The sequence below is a fragment of the Aulonocara sp. 'chitande type north' Nkhata Bay genome, linkage group LG11 (genome assembly GCF_057382095.1).
Source record: "Aulonocara sp. 'chitande type north' Nkhata Bay isolate Kocher_YH1m ecotype deep benthic linkage group LG11, A_spYH_male_GT1.1, whole genome shotgun sequence".
In the NCBI taxonomy this organism is placed as follows: Eukaryota; Metazoa; Chordata; class Actinopteri; order Cichliformes; family Cichlidae; genus Aulonocara; species Aulonocara sp. 'chitande type north' Nkhata Bay.
Genome location: NC_141354.1, coordinates 39,368,082 through 39,386,269, shown reverse-complemented (window position 1 = coordinate 39,386,269; position 18,188 = coordinate 39,368,082). Strand labels below are relative to the sequence as shown.

Genomic DNA, 18,188 nt, shown 5'->3' with positions numbered 1-18,188 from the left:
CTTAAACCAGCGGGTGATGTCTGTGTTCCGGAGGTCAGAGGTCAGAGTGTGTGGTTGCCCCTCACGCTTGGCAAGGGCGGGGTTTTAAAGGTTTGAGTGTTTGATGCTGGTCTGTGAGGAAATCTAACCCGTCTCTGGGATTTCCAGTGTGTGTGTGTGTGTGTGTGTGTGTGTGTGTGTGTGTGCGTGTGTGTGTGTGTGTCTGTGTGCGTGTGTGTGTGCGTGTGTGTGTGTCTGTGTGCGTGTGTGTGTGTGTGTGTGTGTGTCTGTGTGTGTGTCTGCGTGTGTGTCTGTGTGTGCGTGTGTGTGCGTGTGTGTGTGTGTGTGTGTGTGTGTGTGTGTCTGTGTGCGTGTGTGTGTGTGTGTGTGTGTGTGTGTGTCTGTGTGTGTGTGTGTGTGTGTGTCTGTGTGTCTGTGTGTGTGTCTGTGTGTGTGTGTGTGTGTGTGTGTGTGTCTGTGTGTGTGTCTGTGTGTGTGTCTGTGTGTGCGTGTGTGTGCGTGTGTCTGTGTGTGTGTGTGTCTGTGTGTCTGTGTGTGTGTCTGTGTGTGTGTGTGTCTGTGTGTCTGTGTGTGTGTCTGTGTGTGTGTGTGTGTGTGTCTGTGTGTCTGTGTGTGTGTCTGTGTGTGTGTGTGTGTGTGTGTGTGTGTCTGTGTGTCTGTGTGTGTGTCTGTGTGTGTGTCTGTGTGTGTGTGTGTGTGTGTCTGTGTGTGTGTGTGTGTGTCTGTGTGCGTGTGTGTGTGTGTGTGTGTGTGTGTGTGTCTGTGTGTGTGTGTGTCTGTGTGTCTGTGTGTGTGTCTGTGTGTGTGTGTGCGTGTGTGTGCGTTTCCACTGTTGCATATTAAAAAGGGAACTGACTGATGAAAGCAGCTGTTTCAGCTGAAATGTCTGTGATAACTCAGCAAACACAGGCTGGTGCGTTTGATTTCAAGACCAGGGCGCGCCGTCTGATGTCACATTTTATTTAACCAGGTCGGACCCCTCAGGTGTGTGCAGACAGCAGGCGACACGAGCAGATTCTACCTGTGAATCAGCTGCTGCTCGAGCTCCGCACCCGAGCCCGTGTTCACCTGGTGCAGACTGGGTTTATGAACTGGTGCAGACTGGCTCAGTGTTGGTTTGGACTTTCAGCCCATGCACGTTCCTGTGTCACGGAGCTGAGTGGGTTTGTTTCATGTTTGATGTTAAACTCGTGTTTCAGGCTCACCGCGTGGGCCGGGCCTGGTCTTGGTCTGAAGGTGTCAGGTAACGGTGTTCGGGGGTTTTCCTTTCCTACTAAACGGTTATTTTGTCACCGGGGGAAGTTGTGTCGTATCTGCACAGGATGAAGTATTTTAGTGTTTACCACAGCAGCTGACTGTGACTCACTACAGCTCAGTTTCTCCTTTTCTTATTCTGCTTTTAGATCAGCTCAGGTCCAGCTGAGGCTTTTCTGACTCTTACACAGAACCTGGTGACAAACTGGGATTGTGCTCATGGAGGCTGGTTTGGTTTTACTCTGGGTTGGGATGGGCTCATTTGGGGTCTGATTCATCTTGGACCTTGGTTTTGGACCAGTTTCAGGCCGGTTTAAACTGGTCTGGCGAGCTCCTGTAGGCGGGTCCGTCTCTGATGCTGGGATGGAAACTCCTCGGTGGGTGGTGTCGTGTGTGGATGTGCAAACTGCTGAGGGGGTGGAGGTGTGCTCGGTGACGACGGACAGCAGGTTTGTGTTAAAGAGATAACGCTGTGTTTTATCACCTCGCTGCGTGACGTCATTGATGAACAGGAAGCAGGTCGCCTGTCCGCTTCCTGTTTGCCAGCTGACCTCTGACCCTCCGATTGCTGAACTTCCTCTTCAACTGGTCCCTCTCACTTTCACCTTGCGATGACAGCGACGAGCGCGGCGCCGCCCTGCGCGACTGAATATCTCCTCCTCACAGAACAGGAAGGAAAGCAGCTGTTTGGACGTCTGCTGACATCAGCTGTAAAAGTTTAAATCGCGTCTGAGCTGAGGAAGCGGCCGTGTCATCAATAAACCATGAAGAAGAGTCGCTCTGATATTCTCAGGTGAAACGGAGACGCTGAGCGTTTATGCTGAGGTGGAGCGCGACTGAAAAACGCTCGTTTTAAACTTAAAGCTGTGATCGGAGTTTGTCCGAACGCCGTCGCTCACGCTGGAGTTTCCCGGGTTTCCCGAACGCAGCGCTCAGCTGGTCTGTAATTCATGTTTGATGTTAATATCAAATGATTGTTTACCTTCGCACGGCGGTCATGTGATCATGTGCCTTTTAAATCGATACTAACCAAACTCGGCACACGGCTGTGCCCGCTGATGGAGATGTCTTCAGGTTGCCTAGCAACCAGCTAATCACAGCAGTGTAACGTGAACATTAGGGACATCAGCAGAATCAGTAAAAAGTTTTTATTTCACGTTTTCCTGTCATTTGTTTGTTTTTTCTTTTTAGCAGATTAATTTTCTGATTATTGTTTATTTGGATTTGATGGTCTGTTCACTTCCTGTCCGTTCACTTCCTGTCTGATCTGAATGAGCAGTGATGTGTCGAGTTTTTAAATCGGGTTCTTCGCTGTGACGTCACGTGATGGCGTGAAAACATCAGTGAGAGGCTCCACAGCCAATCAGAGGAGAGTTTACAGTTAGAGAAGACTGATTTGAAACACACACACACACACACACACACACACACACTCTTCAGTTTAATCGCACGTCGTAGCAGAATCAGCGTCGGTGTTTACCGTCACGCTCCGTCAGGGCGGATCCACACAGCAGCCTCTCTGCTGCTCTCTGATTGGTTGATTCGGGGCTGCGAGTCATCGTCCCGACCTCCAGTGTGTGTCAGATTCAAGGTCCAGTAATAATCTAACTATTTGAAAAAGTAATCTATTACCCTGGAGCGTATCAGAGTTGGTGTAAATACCGGCGTTGGGCCACGCCTGCTGGTGATGTCACGTTTGCAGTAATGTATTTGGTGTGACTGACTGTATTTTCTGCTGCTGTTCATCTGCAAGCTGCTTTGCAGCCCGCCTGCTGTGGTGACCTGTGCTCTCTGTCCTGCAGTGGAGGATCGACAGGAGGCATGACCGAGGAGAAATGTCCCCAGCTGGTGGACTACTTTGTAGTGGCTGGCCTGGACCCCGCGGGGCCGTGGAGGCCCCTGGACGAGGATGGGAAGGCCGCCGCCTCCTCGACGACGTCCTCGTCTTCTTCCTCGACGGGCCGGGCGGCAGAGCCCGTGACGGACCTGGTGGTGATCGCCCGGGGGCTCGGGGAGGACGTTCCCGAGGGCTTCACCTGCATCGAGAAGACGCTGGGCGGACACTCGGCCGAGCTGAGCGCCGGCCTCATCAACAACCCGCACCTGTACCTGTGTTACCGCCGAGGGCGGGACAAGCCGCCCATCCTGGACCTGGGGTGAGACGCACACACGTTTGTGGTTATGAGCTGTGATGTGTTTAAATCCTCAGACTGGTGCCGGCACGATTTCCACCTGAGAGCCGACTGATTTTGTCGATTCAGAGTTGAAGCTGAATGAAAAAACGTTTTCTTCGTGAGAATTTAACGTTAAAAACATTCGACGTGTTTTATTTTGCGTCAGCTGTATATCAATAAGAAATCCTCGTTATTCTTTTTCATCCAGCGCTCGTTTCGTGGTGTCTGTCAGTAACAGCTGGAGCGTGCGAGGCTCTGATGCAGCTGCAGGGTCTCTGGCTCGTGCGGTGCTTATTAAAGCCGAGGTTATGTCATCCACAGGATTATGTAACGCAGTGGGCAGGCCGTCGTGCTCGCCTCGTTAGTTTACACTCAGTGTTGGGAAATAACGAGCTTAGTCCTTTCAGATTAGGTGGAGCTGCAGGTTTGGACAGACCTCCAACCTCGGAGGGAACCCAGCCTTGTCCGCCTCCTGTTAGCAGGATAGGTGACAGTGGGGAGGAAGAACTCTGTTTAAACAGGAAGGACAGTCGTCTGAGGGCCTGGTTGGGGTGAGGGAGGGAGAGGGTGAGAAAAGGTGTGAGCAGCGTTCCTCCCTGCGGCGGTTCAGGCTGTGGTTAGCGATCATCGCACTGATGGTGCGACCGATGGAGGCGCTCTGATGCACTGCCCTGTCTGCAGGGTTCTGTACGAGGGGAAGGAGCAGCTGAAGCAGGGCTGGTACGTTATTGAAACCACGCCGTACAGCCGCTCGGCGAGCCTGAGCGCGGGCGGCGCCCCCACGGCTCATCGGGTCTTCCTGACGTACCGCCGGGCTCCGGACTCGCAGGGCCTCCACACGCTGGGCGTCACCGACATCGCCCTGCTGCTGCCCAGCAAGGGCGAGGTGGCGCCGCACACCTTCTGCAGAGTCGACAAGAACCTGAACACGGGCATGGTGAGTGCGGGGAGGCGGGGGTGTTTCAGGGGTTTGAGCCCCCTGTGAGTGCTGCGTCACTGACCCTGTCGCTGTTTGTGTGTCTGCAGTGGGGCCCAGCACTGCACGTGTGCTACAAGAGAGCCGTGGCTACAGCCAACGCCCTGGTGTTCGAGGCCGGTGAGTACCCGCGTGACCCCGTGTGTTTTCAGCCTCCTGCAGGAGGCGAGAGTTAGAAACGCTGCAGAGACACGGGGAGGTTCCCCCAGTCTGTGCAGCACAGCTCCCAGCTGCTCACATGGGTGATGGTTTTCATCATATGGAGCTCCCAGTACGCTCCCAGTGGAAAACCAGAACTAAGGGTCGCAATAAATCCAACAGGAAAAGTCAGGATCTGTGCTGGAGTAATCAGAGTATCGCAGGATCTGTGCTGGAGTAATCAGAGTATCGCTGCCCGCAGATCTGATCAGCCGCTACCCGGAGGAGGACCTGGACTCGTTTCCTCTGCCCGAGTCGGTGCCGGTCTTCTGCCTGCCGATGGGCGTCACCGTGGAGAGCTGGCCTCAGAACACCAAGTACCAGCTGCCCGTCTTCTCCACCTTCGTCCTCACCTCCGCCTCCGGGGACAAGGTGGGTTAGCTGGAACCACAGATGATCAGCGGGTGGAGGTGATCCGTTGTGTTGTTTACTGTGCAGTTACAACTTTGATGCTTTAAACCATTGTTACACAGAGCAGCGAGGTCGTCTTTCAGTCCGACCTCTGAACCGTAAACTAGCTCCTAACTCGAGCATGAACCGCTGTTACGTCTCCATCTTTGCTTCGTCCCTGCAGGTTTACGGCGCCGCCATCCAGTTTTACGAGTCGTTCTGCAGAGAGCTGCTGTCGGAGCGGCAGAGCATCCGCCTCGGTCTGCTGAGCGTCGTCGACCGGCGGCCCATCACCAACCGCAGCCTGCAGGTGAAGAAGAGCATCTGCGTCCTCTCTCACTGGCCCTTCTTCACCGTCTTCCAGAAGTTCCTCACCTTCGTCTACAGATACTCCATCTCCGGGCCCCACGTGCTGCCGATCGAGAAGTCCGTGAACCGTCTTCTCTCTCGGTCAGAGGCCTTCACACCGGCCTCTGACCGATAAACGCCTGCCAGCTGATTAAAAACACGTTATCACGTATGATCTGTGCACAGAAGCGATGTGTGCTGATGTCCGTTTCCTGTTTTTTTTTGTTCCCCTCCTGCAGACACATCTCCAGCTTCATGCACAACGTCCCGTTTCCTTCCCCGCAGCGTCCTCGAATCCTCGTTCAGGTAAGACCCAACGAACCGACCGTGCAAATGTTTCGCCTTCTGAAAGTTCACAGCGCTGTCATGTTGTTCCGCACTGATACAACAAACCTGACGCAGGTTTGTGTGAGCTGGAGCAGGAAGTGTTTGTCCTCCAGGTCATTGCATTTGCATTAGATTTCTTCCTGCAGAGCGCCTCGACGCTGCACGGTGGACAAATGTGTTGTTTGTGTGACTGCTTCCTGTGGCAGCTCTTCCTCCCCACAGTTGCCAAGTTTTCCCTCTGATGGACGGTGTCAATAAAACTGAGATCAAACGTGACTGACGTTGTGTAATTATCCTCACTTTGTAGATGGGATCGTGTTTTTCTGATGAAACGCGTAGATGGACGAAAACGCTGTGACTTTATTCTTTGCTCCCTCCTGACAGGACGTAGGAGGCGATCTGTTTGCAGAACAAACCGGGTAACGGCGCCCACTCAGAGCCTCTCCATGAATCACTCTCATCCTGAAATCATGATTTTTAACAAGAAACAAACCTGGGTGATGATCAGTGAGGGCTTCACGTGTGTCACAGTCGCTCGTTTATTCCTGGACTTTACCAGTGCGGCTTTGCATGAGTCACAGTTCAGAATAATCCTTCTTTGTCTGGTACTCGGTTCAAAGATCCTTTTAGTTCTTGAGAAGATGGTGTGTGTGTGTGTGTGTACTGATGCCAGCTGTGTGTGTTCGCAGCTCTCGCCGTACGACAACCTGCTGCTCTGCCAGCCTGTCTCCTCGCCGCTCCCGCTCAGGTGAGTGCCAGCTTTATCCAGACGAACCACAGTACCTTTACCGTCACGCCTGTGTTTGACCTTTGACCCCTGTGTGTTTACGATAGCGGCGCGAGCTTCCTGAAGCTGCTGCAGAACCTCGGCCCAGAAAACGCCTGCACGCTGCTGCTCGCCGTCCTCACTGAACACAAGCTGCTGCTGCACTCGCTCCGACCTGACGTCCTCACCTCCGTCAGCGAGGCCCTCGTCTCCGTAAGACGCGCACACGCCCTCATTCCAAATGACAAAAGTCCCAATGCTTCATCTTTATTCTCGTGGGCCAATTAAAATGAGGGTCCCCGCTGGCCCCTGAGCCACGGATTGAAAACACTGAATCCAAAGCAAATCTAGAGTTTGTTCCGGGCGGGAGGATAAATCTTTCCTTGTGATCCCGTCAGCAGGTTCATGGTTTGCAGACAGGCCTGAATCTGTCCTGGAAGTTTGTAACTCCGGTTTCTGTGTCCAGATGACGTTCCCGCTCCGCTGGCTCTGTCCCTACATCCCTCTGTGCCCGCTGCAGATGGCAGACGTGTTGCTGGCACCGATGCCCTTCATCGTGGGCGTCCACTCCAGCTACTTCGACCTGCACGACCCCCCCACCGATGTGGTGTGTGTTGACCTGGACGCCAACACAATCTTCCAGTGAGTCTGACGCCACCTGTGCACCGAGCCCAGGATAGATGGTTAAAAAGCTCCCTTTATTCGTATCTTCAGCAGTCTTCTTCCTGCATCTGCTCTGATAATCTTTGATTATCCACAGGAACCAAACAGTTTGTGTATCCGGCTGTAAACATGTTTATTTCTGCTGAATAGTTTTAACACGGGAGTCTATGGGGCTGCCTCTCTGCTGCCTCTGCTGGACGTCAGAGGAACTGCAGCATTTGATGTTTCAGCATTATCTTCATTGGAGAAAACTTTCCTCCTCCTCTTCCTCGTTTCAGGTCAGATGACAAGAAGCCACTGTCATGGCGTTCATTACCCAGGAAACACGGCAAGATGCTGTTCAACGTCCTCACCAACCTCCACAAGACGCTGGAGAAGAGTGAGCGACTGCAACGGCTGAACACATGAACCAGTGTGTAAACAGGGTTGCGTCATTTAGTGACTCTCACTTCTTGTGGCTGCAGTTTGCACTCCCGGCCAGGAGGAGGCGACGCTGGAGTTCCTGCTGACCGACTACGACCAAATCTACAGGCGTCAGAAGCAGCTGGAGCTGGAGATCCAGGAGGCCTTCCTGCGCTTCATGAGCTGCCTGCTGCGAGGCTACAGAGCCTTCCTGCTGCCCATCACGCAGGCGCCGTCCGACACCACCACCGACTGCAGCTCCCTGTTCAACCTGCAGGGTGCGCCCTTCGTAACGTTGGCGGCTTTTGTGTGCAGAGCTGTGAATCGGGGCGTGTGATGCACACGCTGTGAGTGAAGCTGCGCCTCTTCCTCTTTGTGCCGCAGGTTTCCTGAGGTCTCGCGATCGAACGCAGCAGAAGTTTTACACCCAGCTGACCAAGACGCAGATGTTCACCCAGTTCATCGAGGAGTGCTCGTTCGTCAGCGACCGCCACGCCTGCCTCGAGTTCTTCGACGAGTGCGTGCAGAAGGTCAGAGCGGCGATGCTTTCTCGCGTTGCTCGGCTAGCGCCCAGCTAAGGTTTTGATTGGTGTTCTCTTGCTAAGCAGGTGGACGTGGAGAAGCCGGAGGAGGTGAGGCTGATCGATCTGGACGAGACGCACAGCGGCGAGCACACCGTCTTCATCATGCCTCCCGAGGAACCGCAGGAACCTGATGGGTCTGAGTGCCCCGCCCTCTACAGGTACAGCTCCGCCCTCAGGGGCCATGGAAATGGGTGGGGTGGCTTGTTTGCTGTGGAGGTGGGAGGATGGTCAGGATGTTAACCCAGGTGACCCGTTTCCTTCTGTATGTTAGCCAATGAGCTTCCATCCTTCTGCCATCACGTAGCGTCTCGATGTGAACAGACCGTTTCAACACTTTTCATTAAACACGTTTTTATTTGCTGCGTGCAAACAGACTGAATGGCGTCCTCTCGGGGAGGAGGAGCCACGTCAGCCGTACCACCTGCTCACACTTGTTTCCCTCTCACCTGTCCAGTTACGAGACCTTCCCCACCCTCAAACTAGAGCTCTTCGACCAGCCCCAGGACCAACTCCGCGTCCCAGCCAAGGGCAGTGCTCCCAGTAGCCCCGCCCCCCGCCGCACCAAACAGGTAAGACAAAGATACTGAGCAGAAATGATCTGGTCCCGTGTTGTGTTCATTCGTGTGTACAGAGCACGCTCCGACGGGAGCAGCGATGCGTTCAGGGGAGCGCCGCGCGTGGAGGTTTCCTCCCGTCCTCTGAGCTGAAGCTAGCTGTGACCCAGTTTCCCTCAGAGTGGAGGCGAGAGGAGGAGCTTTAACAGGCGTCCATTCATCATTGTAATTTAATGAACTGGTATCAATATTTCAGCACTCATTAAACATGCAGAGGCCACAGACGGCGTGACTGAGAGCGGCACAGACGGTGTTTTCTGATCTGAGCAGGAGGAGAGCATGCTGGGAGGATTTAGTCAAGTACACATCGCAGCAGTGCTGTTAAAGCTCCTCCTGCAGGAGAGCTGCAGTTTCATCAGTGGGAGTGAATCTCATTTCTACTGCTCGCTGAAAACCGTCACAGCCTGCAGTTCCTCCCATGTCCACTTGAGGCTCCACGCCTAGCCTCAGCCCGCTCTCTGCTGTCGTCGAGCTAACTCACTGGACGCTCTGCAAACACAGACGACAGGCATCCTGATTAAACTAATAGTCATAATATCAGAGCTGTGATTGGTTCCTGTGAGCGATGCTCCTGGAAGTGCTGACACTCTGTGCGCAAAGAGCTGCATAAGAGCAGCGTGCTGCTGCGACGCCGGTCAGCTGTTAGACCGCTAACATTCAATAATGCGTCCGATCCTCAGCTGGACTCTGAGTGCTGTGAGTTTAAAGTCTGAGATTATGACTCAGGTCAAACTGTCACAGGTTTGTAGGCTGGCGTCGGTGCTGGGAGCAGAGGAAGGGATCCTGATTCTGCTGGTCGGAGACCAGTGCAGGCTTCCACTCTGTAAACCCTGCAAAAGACTCGGGACCGTGTTCTGATCTGGAGCTCCACAGGGTTCTGTCTCGGGACCCCGTCCTGTTTTCTTTGCACGTGCTCTCTGCAGGTCGATCACCAACATTTACAGCTGTATTTAGTAGGGCTGCAACGATACACAAAATTCACGGTTCGATATTTTTTCAATACAAAAAATGTTCATGCCTTTTTAATTTGTCATTTATTAAAATTATAAATATATATTTTAACTCAAAAGTACAGTTTTTAAATGTAATGTTGCTGAAACAACAAAGGGATAAAAAAATAAATATCTGATGGAGGAATCACTCATCTTTGGAAAAGAGAGTTTATTACAGAGAAATGGCTCTTTCAAAATAAAAGCTCTACTATCTGCTTCTTCTGGGCTATATTCTCAGCAGCATATTAAACATATCAGGTCCCCATAAGGAGAATCCTGTGCTAACGGCTGTCTAAATGACTCGGGTAAAGTTAGTAGCATGCTTGTTGTTTTTGTCTTTGCACTAGGATGATGTCGGAGTAAATGTGCAGTCATATTCGTTGTGTTCCCACTAGTGCTGTCAGCGTTAATCTGAAATGTCGTTAACGCCACAACACGGCAAATCTCCGTTAACGAGTTACCGCCGATCGCCCCGTGCGTGGGGCTGGACGGCCAACACGTTAACGAGCTAACTGCGCTAACACACTAGTTCACACCAATGTAATTGAGCATTGCATGGCACATCCAACATACTGTTTTACTTTAGTCCATGACGCGCTTACCTTCAGGGTCATACGCCACATGAAAACCAAAATAATTCCAAACGCCAGATCTGAATGAGGGTGCGGGAGGTTCAGTTTGCCATGTTGCAACAAGCTTAGCTTCTGTCTTGCTAGCTTGCCCTGCGCTCAGTGAATCTGCATTCGACTACTCCGCCTAGGCTGCACTGTCGAGCGCAGATTCACTGAGCGCTCAACACAGACAGCATCGTCAGAAGGAAAGTTGATAAAATAAATTACAAATGTTGTATTGTTCGATACATATGCGTACCGAACCGAAAGCACTGTATCGAACGGTTCAATATCGATACGAGTATCGTTGCACCCCTAATATTTAGCTTCCTAGAAGTGGCTGTTAGACGGCTTGCTGTGTGTTGGGTGTAGAAACTTGGACCTTCCTCAGTTTTTTACAGCGAAACGATCCAAACTGGAGGAGACTCTGCGCTGTTCACTGAGAGGTTGAAGATGAGCTTCAGAGCCTTTCATTAAAACACAAGTTAAAAACTTTGCAATAATCTTGACAGCCCAGAATAATCTCAGGGCTAAATGTGTAAGCATGACTTTGTTTAGGCTGTAATGCAGCGTGCAGCCAGTGCTCAGTTTATTCTCTAACGCGTGACTCGGACGTGATGCTGTGATATTCACATTTCTGTGTTTAAATCTAAAACGTTGATTTTAAAGTCATGATTCAGACGCTGAACACCTGCTCTGACCTCCTCCTCCTCCCTCCAGGAGATCAAGTTGGCTCAGAAACGGGCCCAGAAGTACTCGGCAGTGCCGGACATGTGGTCCAAGTGCCTGCTGGGTCACTGCTACGGCCTCTGGTTCATCTACCTGCCCACCTTCGTCCGTGCGGAGACCGCCAAGGTCCGCGCCCTGCACACAGCCTACGACGTCCTCAAACACATGGAGAACCGCAAGGTGGTGCTGCCGGATGAGGTGAGGCTCAGACGGGGTCAAAGGTCGCTGCTGTGACATGTTTATTTGACTTGTTGACCTGAGACGTTTAGAAAAATCCACCCGAGTTTCAGCTGTGACAAACTCGCAGATCGTTGGAGCCCCGAGTGCTGACACGGAGGACTCGAATATGATGATATGAGCACCAGGTTACGCTGTGTGTGTGTGTGTGTGTGTGTGTGTGTGTGTGTGTGTGTGTGCGTGTGTGTGTGTGCGCGCGCAGGTGTGTTACCGGATCCTGATGCAGCTGTGTGGTCAGTTTGGGCAGCCAGTCCTCGCCGTCAGAGTCCTGCTGGAGATGAAGAAGGCGGGAATCACACCGAACACCATCACCTACGGATACTACAACAAGGTCACACACGCACAGACACACAGTGACGTGGCGAGGACGGTGCGCGTCACCTGTTCAGGTGTTTTCCTGATGTTACGGCGTGAACTCTGAACGTCCTCGCTGACGCCGTTCTCTCTCCTCAGGCGGTGCTGGAGAGCAAGTGGCCGTCGACCAATCAGGGCGGGCGTCTCCGCTGGGCCAAGCTGAGGAACGTCCTGCTGGCTGTGGCCCAGTTCAGACAGCCAATCAAACGGCGGCAGAAGAGCGGCTCCGTGGGTTCGCGTGGAGGTCAGACATCTTTAAGTTTATGATTTTAATTTTCAGACGGCGGGGAGCGTTGATGGCTGACCCCACCATTACGCAGGAAGTAGCCCTGACCTTTCATTTATACGTTTGGTTACAGAAACGGCGGCGGAGTTTGACCGAAGGCCCCGCCCCCACTCCTCTCTGATTCGTCAGTCCAGTTGGAGCGGTCTGAGTGAAAGCTCGAGTCACGAGTCTCTGACTGGCCCGCTGGTGAAGAGCAACAGTCTGAGCAGCATGAAGATGGCGAGCGACAGTAAGAGGCGGCCTGCTCAGCTTCGCCGCGTCCTCCTCTTCCTCTGTGACATCATCGTCTCACTAATTCTCCTTTCTGCCCCACAGAGGTCAAACCGGGTAAGAAGTCCGTCCTCCGTGAGGCGGGGGCCAATGGCTGCGCAGACGCCGTCTCCCGTAAACCCCCGCTGGGACGGCGGGACACGTCCACGCCGCCTCCAGCGCCCTCCGGTGGAGCTCTGGTTCAGCGGAGTCAGGTCTGCCTCTCCAGCTTCTACAAAGAGTGTGTGGAGTCGGCCGACTCGGAGCTGGACTTGCCCGCTGAGGCAGACAGACGGTCAGTTTCACCTTCACCTGTCTGACATCGATTCTGGCCTCTGATTGGACGTTTCTTCACCCGTGTGCGTGTTTGATCCTCAGACCTGCCGACGTGCAGGGCTCGTCCGGCAGGAACAAAGCTGTCGATGAGAACTACAACAACGTCTCCTCCCCGAGCCGAGGAGGACTGGCGGGCAAACTGCAGCAACTCCTCACGCCGACCAAACACCGAGTGTCCGTGCGACGAGCCGCCAGCGTGGGCGACCGGCGCCCGGGAGGAGGGGGAGGAGCGGGAGGAGGAGTGATTGGACGAAGAGTGTCGGACCAGAGGCCGTCGAGGAAAGGTCAAGTGGCCGAAACTCTCCTAAAAGCAAAGGAGAAGCTGGTCAACGCCACATCAGAGGTAACGGCGGCGTCTTCGCGTTTGCTCGTGTCAGATCGTTGCTCGGAGGTGTGTGATGTGAGCCTGCAGCTGTTTGCTGCTGTTGATGGAAGTCTGTGTTGGTTCGTGAGCATCGTCTGCACACATTCCAGTATTAAAGTGTTCCTTGTTTTTGCTCCTCGCAGGTGTTAACAGACTCTCTGTCACTAATCTACTTCCTGTCTTCTCAGAGCTCGCTGTCTGTAGGAAGCGACCTCGACTTGATGGATGTGCCGAGTCCTGCGTATCCTCTACGCCGGTCCTGGGACGCCAATCAGGAGGGGGTGGGAATAGAGGTAAATGGAGCGTGTTTAGGAACGCTGCAGCAACTGGACTGGTCCCGTCGGTTAACCTGAGCCCCTCCCCCCGTGTGTCCAGGTGTTGATGTCCAGCTGCTCGCTTTGTCGTAGCTGCAACTCGCTGGTTTACGACGAGGAGATCATGGCGGGCTGGACATCGGACGACTCCAACCTGAACTCCTCCTGCCCGTTCTGCGGCTCCTCCTTTGTTCCCTTCCTGAACGCCGAGATCTGTGACCTTGGACCCGTCAGCAGGTACAGCTGGTTTAGCACGTTGCTGTGGCCTAAGGTAACCAGAGGTGTTCCTGCAGGACGGACGGCTGCTGGTGGTCAAACTCCAGAAGCATAGATCGTTTATGCCGCATTGACAGGTGTTTCCTTTCCGGAGCTGACTTTTCTTTGCCTTGTCAGTGCGGACCGCTGCAACTGGAACCTGGAGGACGAGGTGGAGAGTGCCGTGAGGCCCCCCAGTGGTCACGAGGCGTCCGTGCGACCCCAGTGTAACGGGCTGAGCGAGGACTCCAGCTCCGAGACCAGCAGCTACTCCGAGACCAGCAGGACCACCACGGTAATGCTCCGCAAAGCCGTTTCTCTCACACATCATCCTCACCGGACGTCTCACTCACAGACTCCACCCCCTCCATCAGGGTTCGTCAGTGGGCGGCGTTCCCCAGGTGACCGTGGCCTACCTGAGCCCTCTGGTTCTGAGGAAGGAGCTGGAGAGTCTGCTGGAGAACGAAGGCGAGGCGGTCCTGGCCCAGCCTCAGTTCCTGGACAACCACTCCATCATCTTCTGGAACCTGGTGTGGTACTTCCAGCGCCTCGGCCTGCCCAACAACCTGCTGCAGCTGGTTCGAGCCTCACCGCTGGTCAGCCAGTTCACACAGGTAACACAGTTAGGCGAAGTTATGGCAGCCAGGTGGGCGTGTCCAAGAGGAGAGAAAAACAAAAAGGGCAAAATGAGGTCGACTGTGGTGAATGTGGGGTCGGCTCGGTGCTGTGTGCCGGCTGGGGTTCGATGTTGAATTTGAAGCCTGCACTTTGGCATCACGTCCACCAGCAGCGTGGCTTTTTGTCTGCATCGACAGACTGTACAGGACACCTGCTAATCAGTGACATCCCAATAAAACCTGAGCTCACGCCGCGGTGACCTCACAGCAGGCATGTTATCGGTTAGATGACGCCTGGCTGACTCTCGTCGTTTGTGTTTCCCAGTCGGAGAACTCGGCAGTGAGAGTGAGACTCCTGTGGGACACCCTGACCCCCGACACAGACCAGTGGCCCCCCCTCTACGTCCTCTGGAGGATCCACAGTGAGATGAACACACGTTTATTGTTGAGTTGTTGACTTTTTAACATTTAAGCATTTAAGCCGCCATCCTTCTTTCCTTCCAACAGGTGGCGTCCTGATGAGAAGCTACAGCTGGCGGAGGCACAACCACCCGTTCACCCTGTCCTTCCTGGAGGAGGTGCTGCGGTGGGTGGGCATGAATGAGGTGCACAAGGCCGTCACGCTCTTCCTGGACACGCTGGCCAAACAGCCGGGAACCCCCAGGATCCAGAGGTGAGCCGGCAGGCGCAGAAGTTTGTGAAACGGAGACGGGCAGCAGCGAGACGACCTGAAAAACGTTCAGCTGAGGTTTTACTTTGATGCGGTGAGATGTGAATTTTGTGTTTTCTGTCTGGCAGGAGTCTGTACAGAGAGTTCCTCTTCCTCACGCTGGCAGCCATGGGCAAAGATCACGTCGGTAAGAACACGCCACAGGCTAGCAGCTAGCATTATTATTATTAGTATGTTCTGCATTCGTGTTTGTGGGCGTTTCCTGTGAAGCTGATGTCTGTGAATAAATTACAGACATGGACCAAAGGAAGAAATGTTTAGATTTTGGAGGTCAAAGGTCGAGGCTGCCCGCCCGTCCATCCACCCAATCCACTCATCCATCCACCAATACATGCATCCACCCACCCATCACTAAATTGATGGTGCGAACTCTTGGAGTCCACCATTTAATCTCCTAACATGTCATCAGGAGGTGGAGCCTGGTTTCAGATGATCGCCACACAATCAATTTAACTTTATTCATACAGCGCCAAATCACAACAACAGTCGCCTCAAGGCGCTTTATATTGTACAGTAGATCGTACAATAATATAAAAAGCAACAAGAGTACAATAACCTCAGTTTGATCTGAATGAAGAAGCAGAAAGTTAGCGGCCGTCCGGGCCTTTATGTCTTTAAGACACTCAGGGAGTAAGAGCCAAACCGTGAGGCCCTGCAGGGCTCGAAGATCGCTCAGGTCCATCCTCCTGTCGTGTCACTCTGCAGTATGACTGCTGAGCTCCTCACGGCACCATCAGCAGACGTGTTCATGCTGCGTGGAGACTGCTCCCAGCAGAACAGAGTAACTGGTCAAACAGTGTTAAATCAGGAAGCACACGACTTTGACGGCTGTTCCTTTACATGGGTGTGGTCTGTAGTTCAGTCACAGACTCGCAGATTTTAACCTTCGACATCTTTGAGGTCAGCTGTTCGATGGTAACTCCTCCTCCTCTCTCTCTTACAGCGGCGTTCGATAAGAAGTACAAGACGGCGTACTCTCGGCTCAGCGGTACTCTGGGTCGGGAGGAGCTGCGGAAGAAGCGAGCACAGCCTCCCAGCCCGAAGGCCATCGACTGCAGACGCAGCTTCCACCCGCCTCTCGAATGCTGAAACGGGTCCTGGTGACGTCCCCCGCGCTCGTTCATCCCTGCGAAGGGAAAACGGCGAGCCTTTGGATCCCCGCTGCCTTCACCTGCTCGTGTTCTTCACCTCTCTGCTGCCTCCAGGTGGAGGTCGGAGTGCCGCACTCCTTCCTGTCCTGTCCTTCTTTTGCCTCGTCGGTGTGAATCCAGACGCTCTACGGCTCCATCAACGATCCTGAAAGTAGATCCGGCAGCAGGAGACAAAAGGAACGCACTTCTCTCAGCAGCATTCTGAGCCGTGATTGGTGCAGCGTCGAAGGCGAGGGCTGGTTAGAAGCTCGGGCCGGGCTGCCTGATTTAAAGATGCACTGCATGGTCACGGGCGAGCCTCACAGTTTGTTTTTAAAGCGTGGTCGAGAAGGACTTTCAGACGTTTTTTATTAGTGTTTTTGAACGACTCGTTGTGCTGGGAGTCGTCCAGAAGATGGTCGGCCTGTCACAATGAAGCTGCAGTTTGAGTCTTTCCATGTGACCACAGAGGCCAAGGTTAGGACACAGGAAATGGCAAAAAACCCAAACCTCTCACATCCTCCAGTCACCGCTGGATTCCCTCTGCAGGTTTGTGGTGCTGGTGCACATCAGCGAAGCACGACTGAAGCAGGTGACCTGACACGAGCTTCCACGGAGGCGGAGTGAAAGTCTCGGAGAGCGAGTTAGCAAGCTAAGTACAACAGCGGTCACCTGTAAAACCCGACCGGCGACAAAGATCACCGATCATAACGAGTAGAGTAACCTCCCCCACACACGGCTGTAATCCTCTCATCCACCGCCCGCTGCCTGACCTCCACGATGAAGCTCGAACTATTTCCTGTTAGAATCCAGATGGCAGTACAGGAAGTTCCCCTCTGTTTGGACCTGGAGACTCACCTGGAGGCCCGACGCACTCATTCGGGAAGTGCTGTGTGATGTGAAATCTGTATTATAACAAAGTGTAGATATTTATGGCTCTAATAAAGCAGAGGGTGTAATAAACAGGTTGTTTCAGCGGCAGAATGCAGAGCAGAGCTTTTTGATGGAGCTCAGCGACTCAGCGTTAAGGCTGAAGAGGAAAGAGGACGATTTAATGCACGCTGTCATGTGTTGATGCTCGGAAGCTTCGCTGGTTTCAGCTCAGAGCGTCTGGTTTGGGACAAGCGAGGTCAGAGGAAATAAACGATCCAATTTACAGACAAGTTTCCCTTGAAGGCGTCGCCTTCTCCTTACGGTCCGCCCTGCGAGCACCAGCAGCTACCCTGACCGAGGAATCCGCAGGTCCAGATGATTTGAATCCTGACTCGCTCCGTCACGTCTCTGAGGGTCTTCTAGTTGTACCTGGAGCATTTAGCCTTGCATGGGGTCTTTTATTTTGAAAGGTGGCTTGTTTCTGACTTCCTGTTCTCTGCTCTGAGTAGCTTGGTGTGGTTTCTGTCAAAAATAGCACCCCTGCTTATTTTGAGCAGCAGGAGTCAGGAGTGCCGCATCACTGTGCCCACGGCATTCTGGGTAACACACCTTACCTGATCTGAGAGCTCATTGGTTGTTCAGATAAGCAGTGGGTGGAGCCTCTGCAGATCTTTTGTTAGTTTTTTTTAAATATTAAAAAACAAAAAACTTCATATTTCCTTTTGAGGCCACGTTTGCTGCACGGCTGATGTTTTTGTTGGGTCGTGTGTGATTGTCCTGAACCAGATGCTCAGTTTGTGACCTGATGCCCGTTCACGTCTGGTCTGTCAGCTGACCCACAAAGCTAACAGTTTGCTCTAGGGCGTCTCAGCAGCAGCAGGAATCAAACCGGCGACTTCTCACTGATATTTCCAGCTTCATATTTTTAGTGTCATGGAGCAGCTTTGCATGATTCACAGTTCAGAATAATCCTCCTGTGTCAGGGCTCAGCCCCTCAGTCACCCTCTGCTTTGGCTACTGTCTCTTAAGCTGCCAGCTTTCCTCTGATTGGACAGCTTGCAGAAGCATGCGGGGGACAGATGGCTGAATAAATGTGAGTTTTTGGTTTACAGGGGGGGGCACTGTAACGTGTTATGAGACTAAAGCACGCTCACGCTGATGATTGCGTCATCAGTGAAATAGTTCCTGCTGCAGCTGAGCGCCCCGGAGCCAGGCGTGAACTTCAAGCTGTGGTTAAACTCGTTTGAGTCTGTAACCAGCCAGCTGACCGCCTGTGGTTAGAGCCGGCTCAGGCGGGCGCATTTAAACTGATATTGTGTTTGCTGTTGTAATTTATAAATGCTCGTGATTTCAGTTGTAAATGTTTTTTAAGAAAACAAATAAAAGTGAGCAGAGTTTGCAAATACATTAAATTT

The 18,188-nt window shown here is 53.0% G+C and overlaps 1 protein-coding gene across 4 annotated transcripts in view; it reads left to right on the top strand.

Moving 5' to 3' along the window:
* dennd4b (DENN/MADD domain containing 4B) overlaps window positions 1-18,174 on the top strand; it is a 28,178-nt gene extending 10,004 nt beyond the window's left edge. For 2 of the 4 annotated variants that reach the window (XM_086312644.1, XM_086312645.1), the window contains exons 2-29: window positions 3,057-3,410; window positions 4,110-4,365; window positions 4,455-4,524; window positions 4,805-4,974; window positions 5,177-5,302; window positions 5,580-5,646; window positions 6,052-6,415; window positions 6,502-6,646; window positions 6,900-7,075; window positions 7,375-7,475; window positions 7,561-7,776; window positions 7,883-8,028; window positions 8,107-8,240; window positions 8,537-8,651; window positions 11,020-11,226; window positions 11,468-11,596; window positions 11,719-11,863; window positions 11,979-12,134; window positions 12,221-12,449; window positions 12,533-12,833; window positions 13,043-13,147; window positions 13,230-13,405; window positions 13,562-13,718; window positions 13,798-14,037; window positions 14,366-14,462; window positions 14,548-14,713; window positions 14,839-14,897; window positions 15,714-18,174. In XM_086312644.1, the coding sequence (XP_086168770.1) occupies window positions 3,076-3,410; window positions 4,110-4,365; window positions 4,455-4,524; window positions 4,805-4,974; window positions 5,177-5,302; window positions 5,580-5,646; window positions 6,052-6,415; window positions 6,502-6,646; window positions 6,900-7,075; window positions 7,375-7,475; window positions 7,561-7,776; window positions 7,883-8,028; window positions 8,107-8,240; window positions 8,537-8,651; window positions 11,020-11,226; window positions 11,468-11,596; window positions 11,719-11,863; window positions 11,979-12,134; window positions 12,221-12,449; window positions 12,533-12,833; window positions 13,043-13,147; window positions 13,230-13,405; window positions 13,562-13,718; window positions 13,798-14,037; window positions 14,366-14,462; window positions 14,548-14,713; window positions 14,839-14,897; window positions 15,714-15,859 (4,734 nt within the window). In that variant the 5' untranslated portion in view covers window positions 3,057-3,075 and the 3' untranslated portion in view covers window positions 15,860-18,174. Of the gene's footprint in view, window positions 1-3,056; window positions 3,411-4,109; window positions 4,366-4,454; window positions 4,525-4,804; window positions 4,975-5,176; window positions 5,419-5,579; window positions 5,647-6,051; window positions 6,416-6,501; window positions 6,647-6,899; window positions 7,076-7,374; window positions 7,476-7,560; window positions 7,777-7,882; window positions 8,029-8,106; window positions 8,241-8,536; window positions 8,652-11,019; window positions 11,227-11,467; window positions 11,597-11,718; window positions 11,864-11,978; window positions 12,135-12,220; window positions 12,450-12,532; window positions 12,834-13,042; window positions 13,148-13,229; window positions 13,406-13,561; window positions 13,719-13,797; window positions 14,038-14,365; window positions 14,463-14,547; window positions 14,714-14,838; window positions 14,898-15,713 lie in introns of all 4 variants that reach the window. The other 2 variants (XM_086312647.1, XM_086312646.1) reach the window with 2 other exon arrangements.
* Window positions 18,175-18,188: the final 14 nt, after the last annotated feature.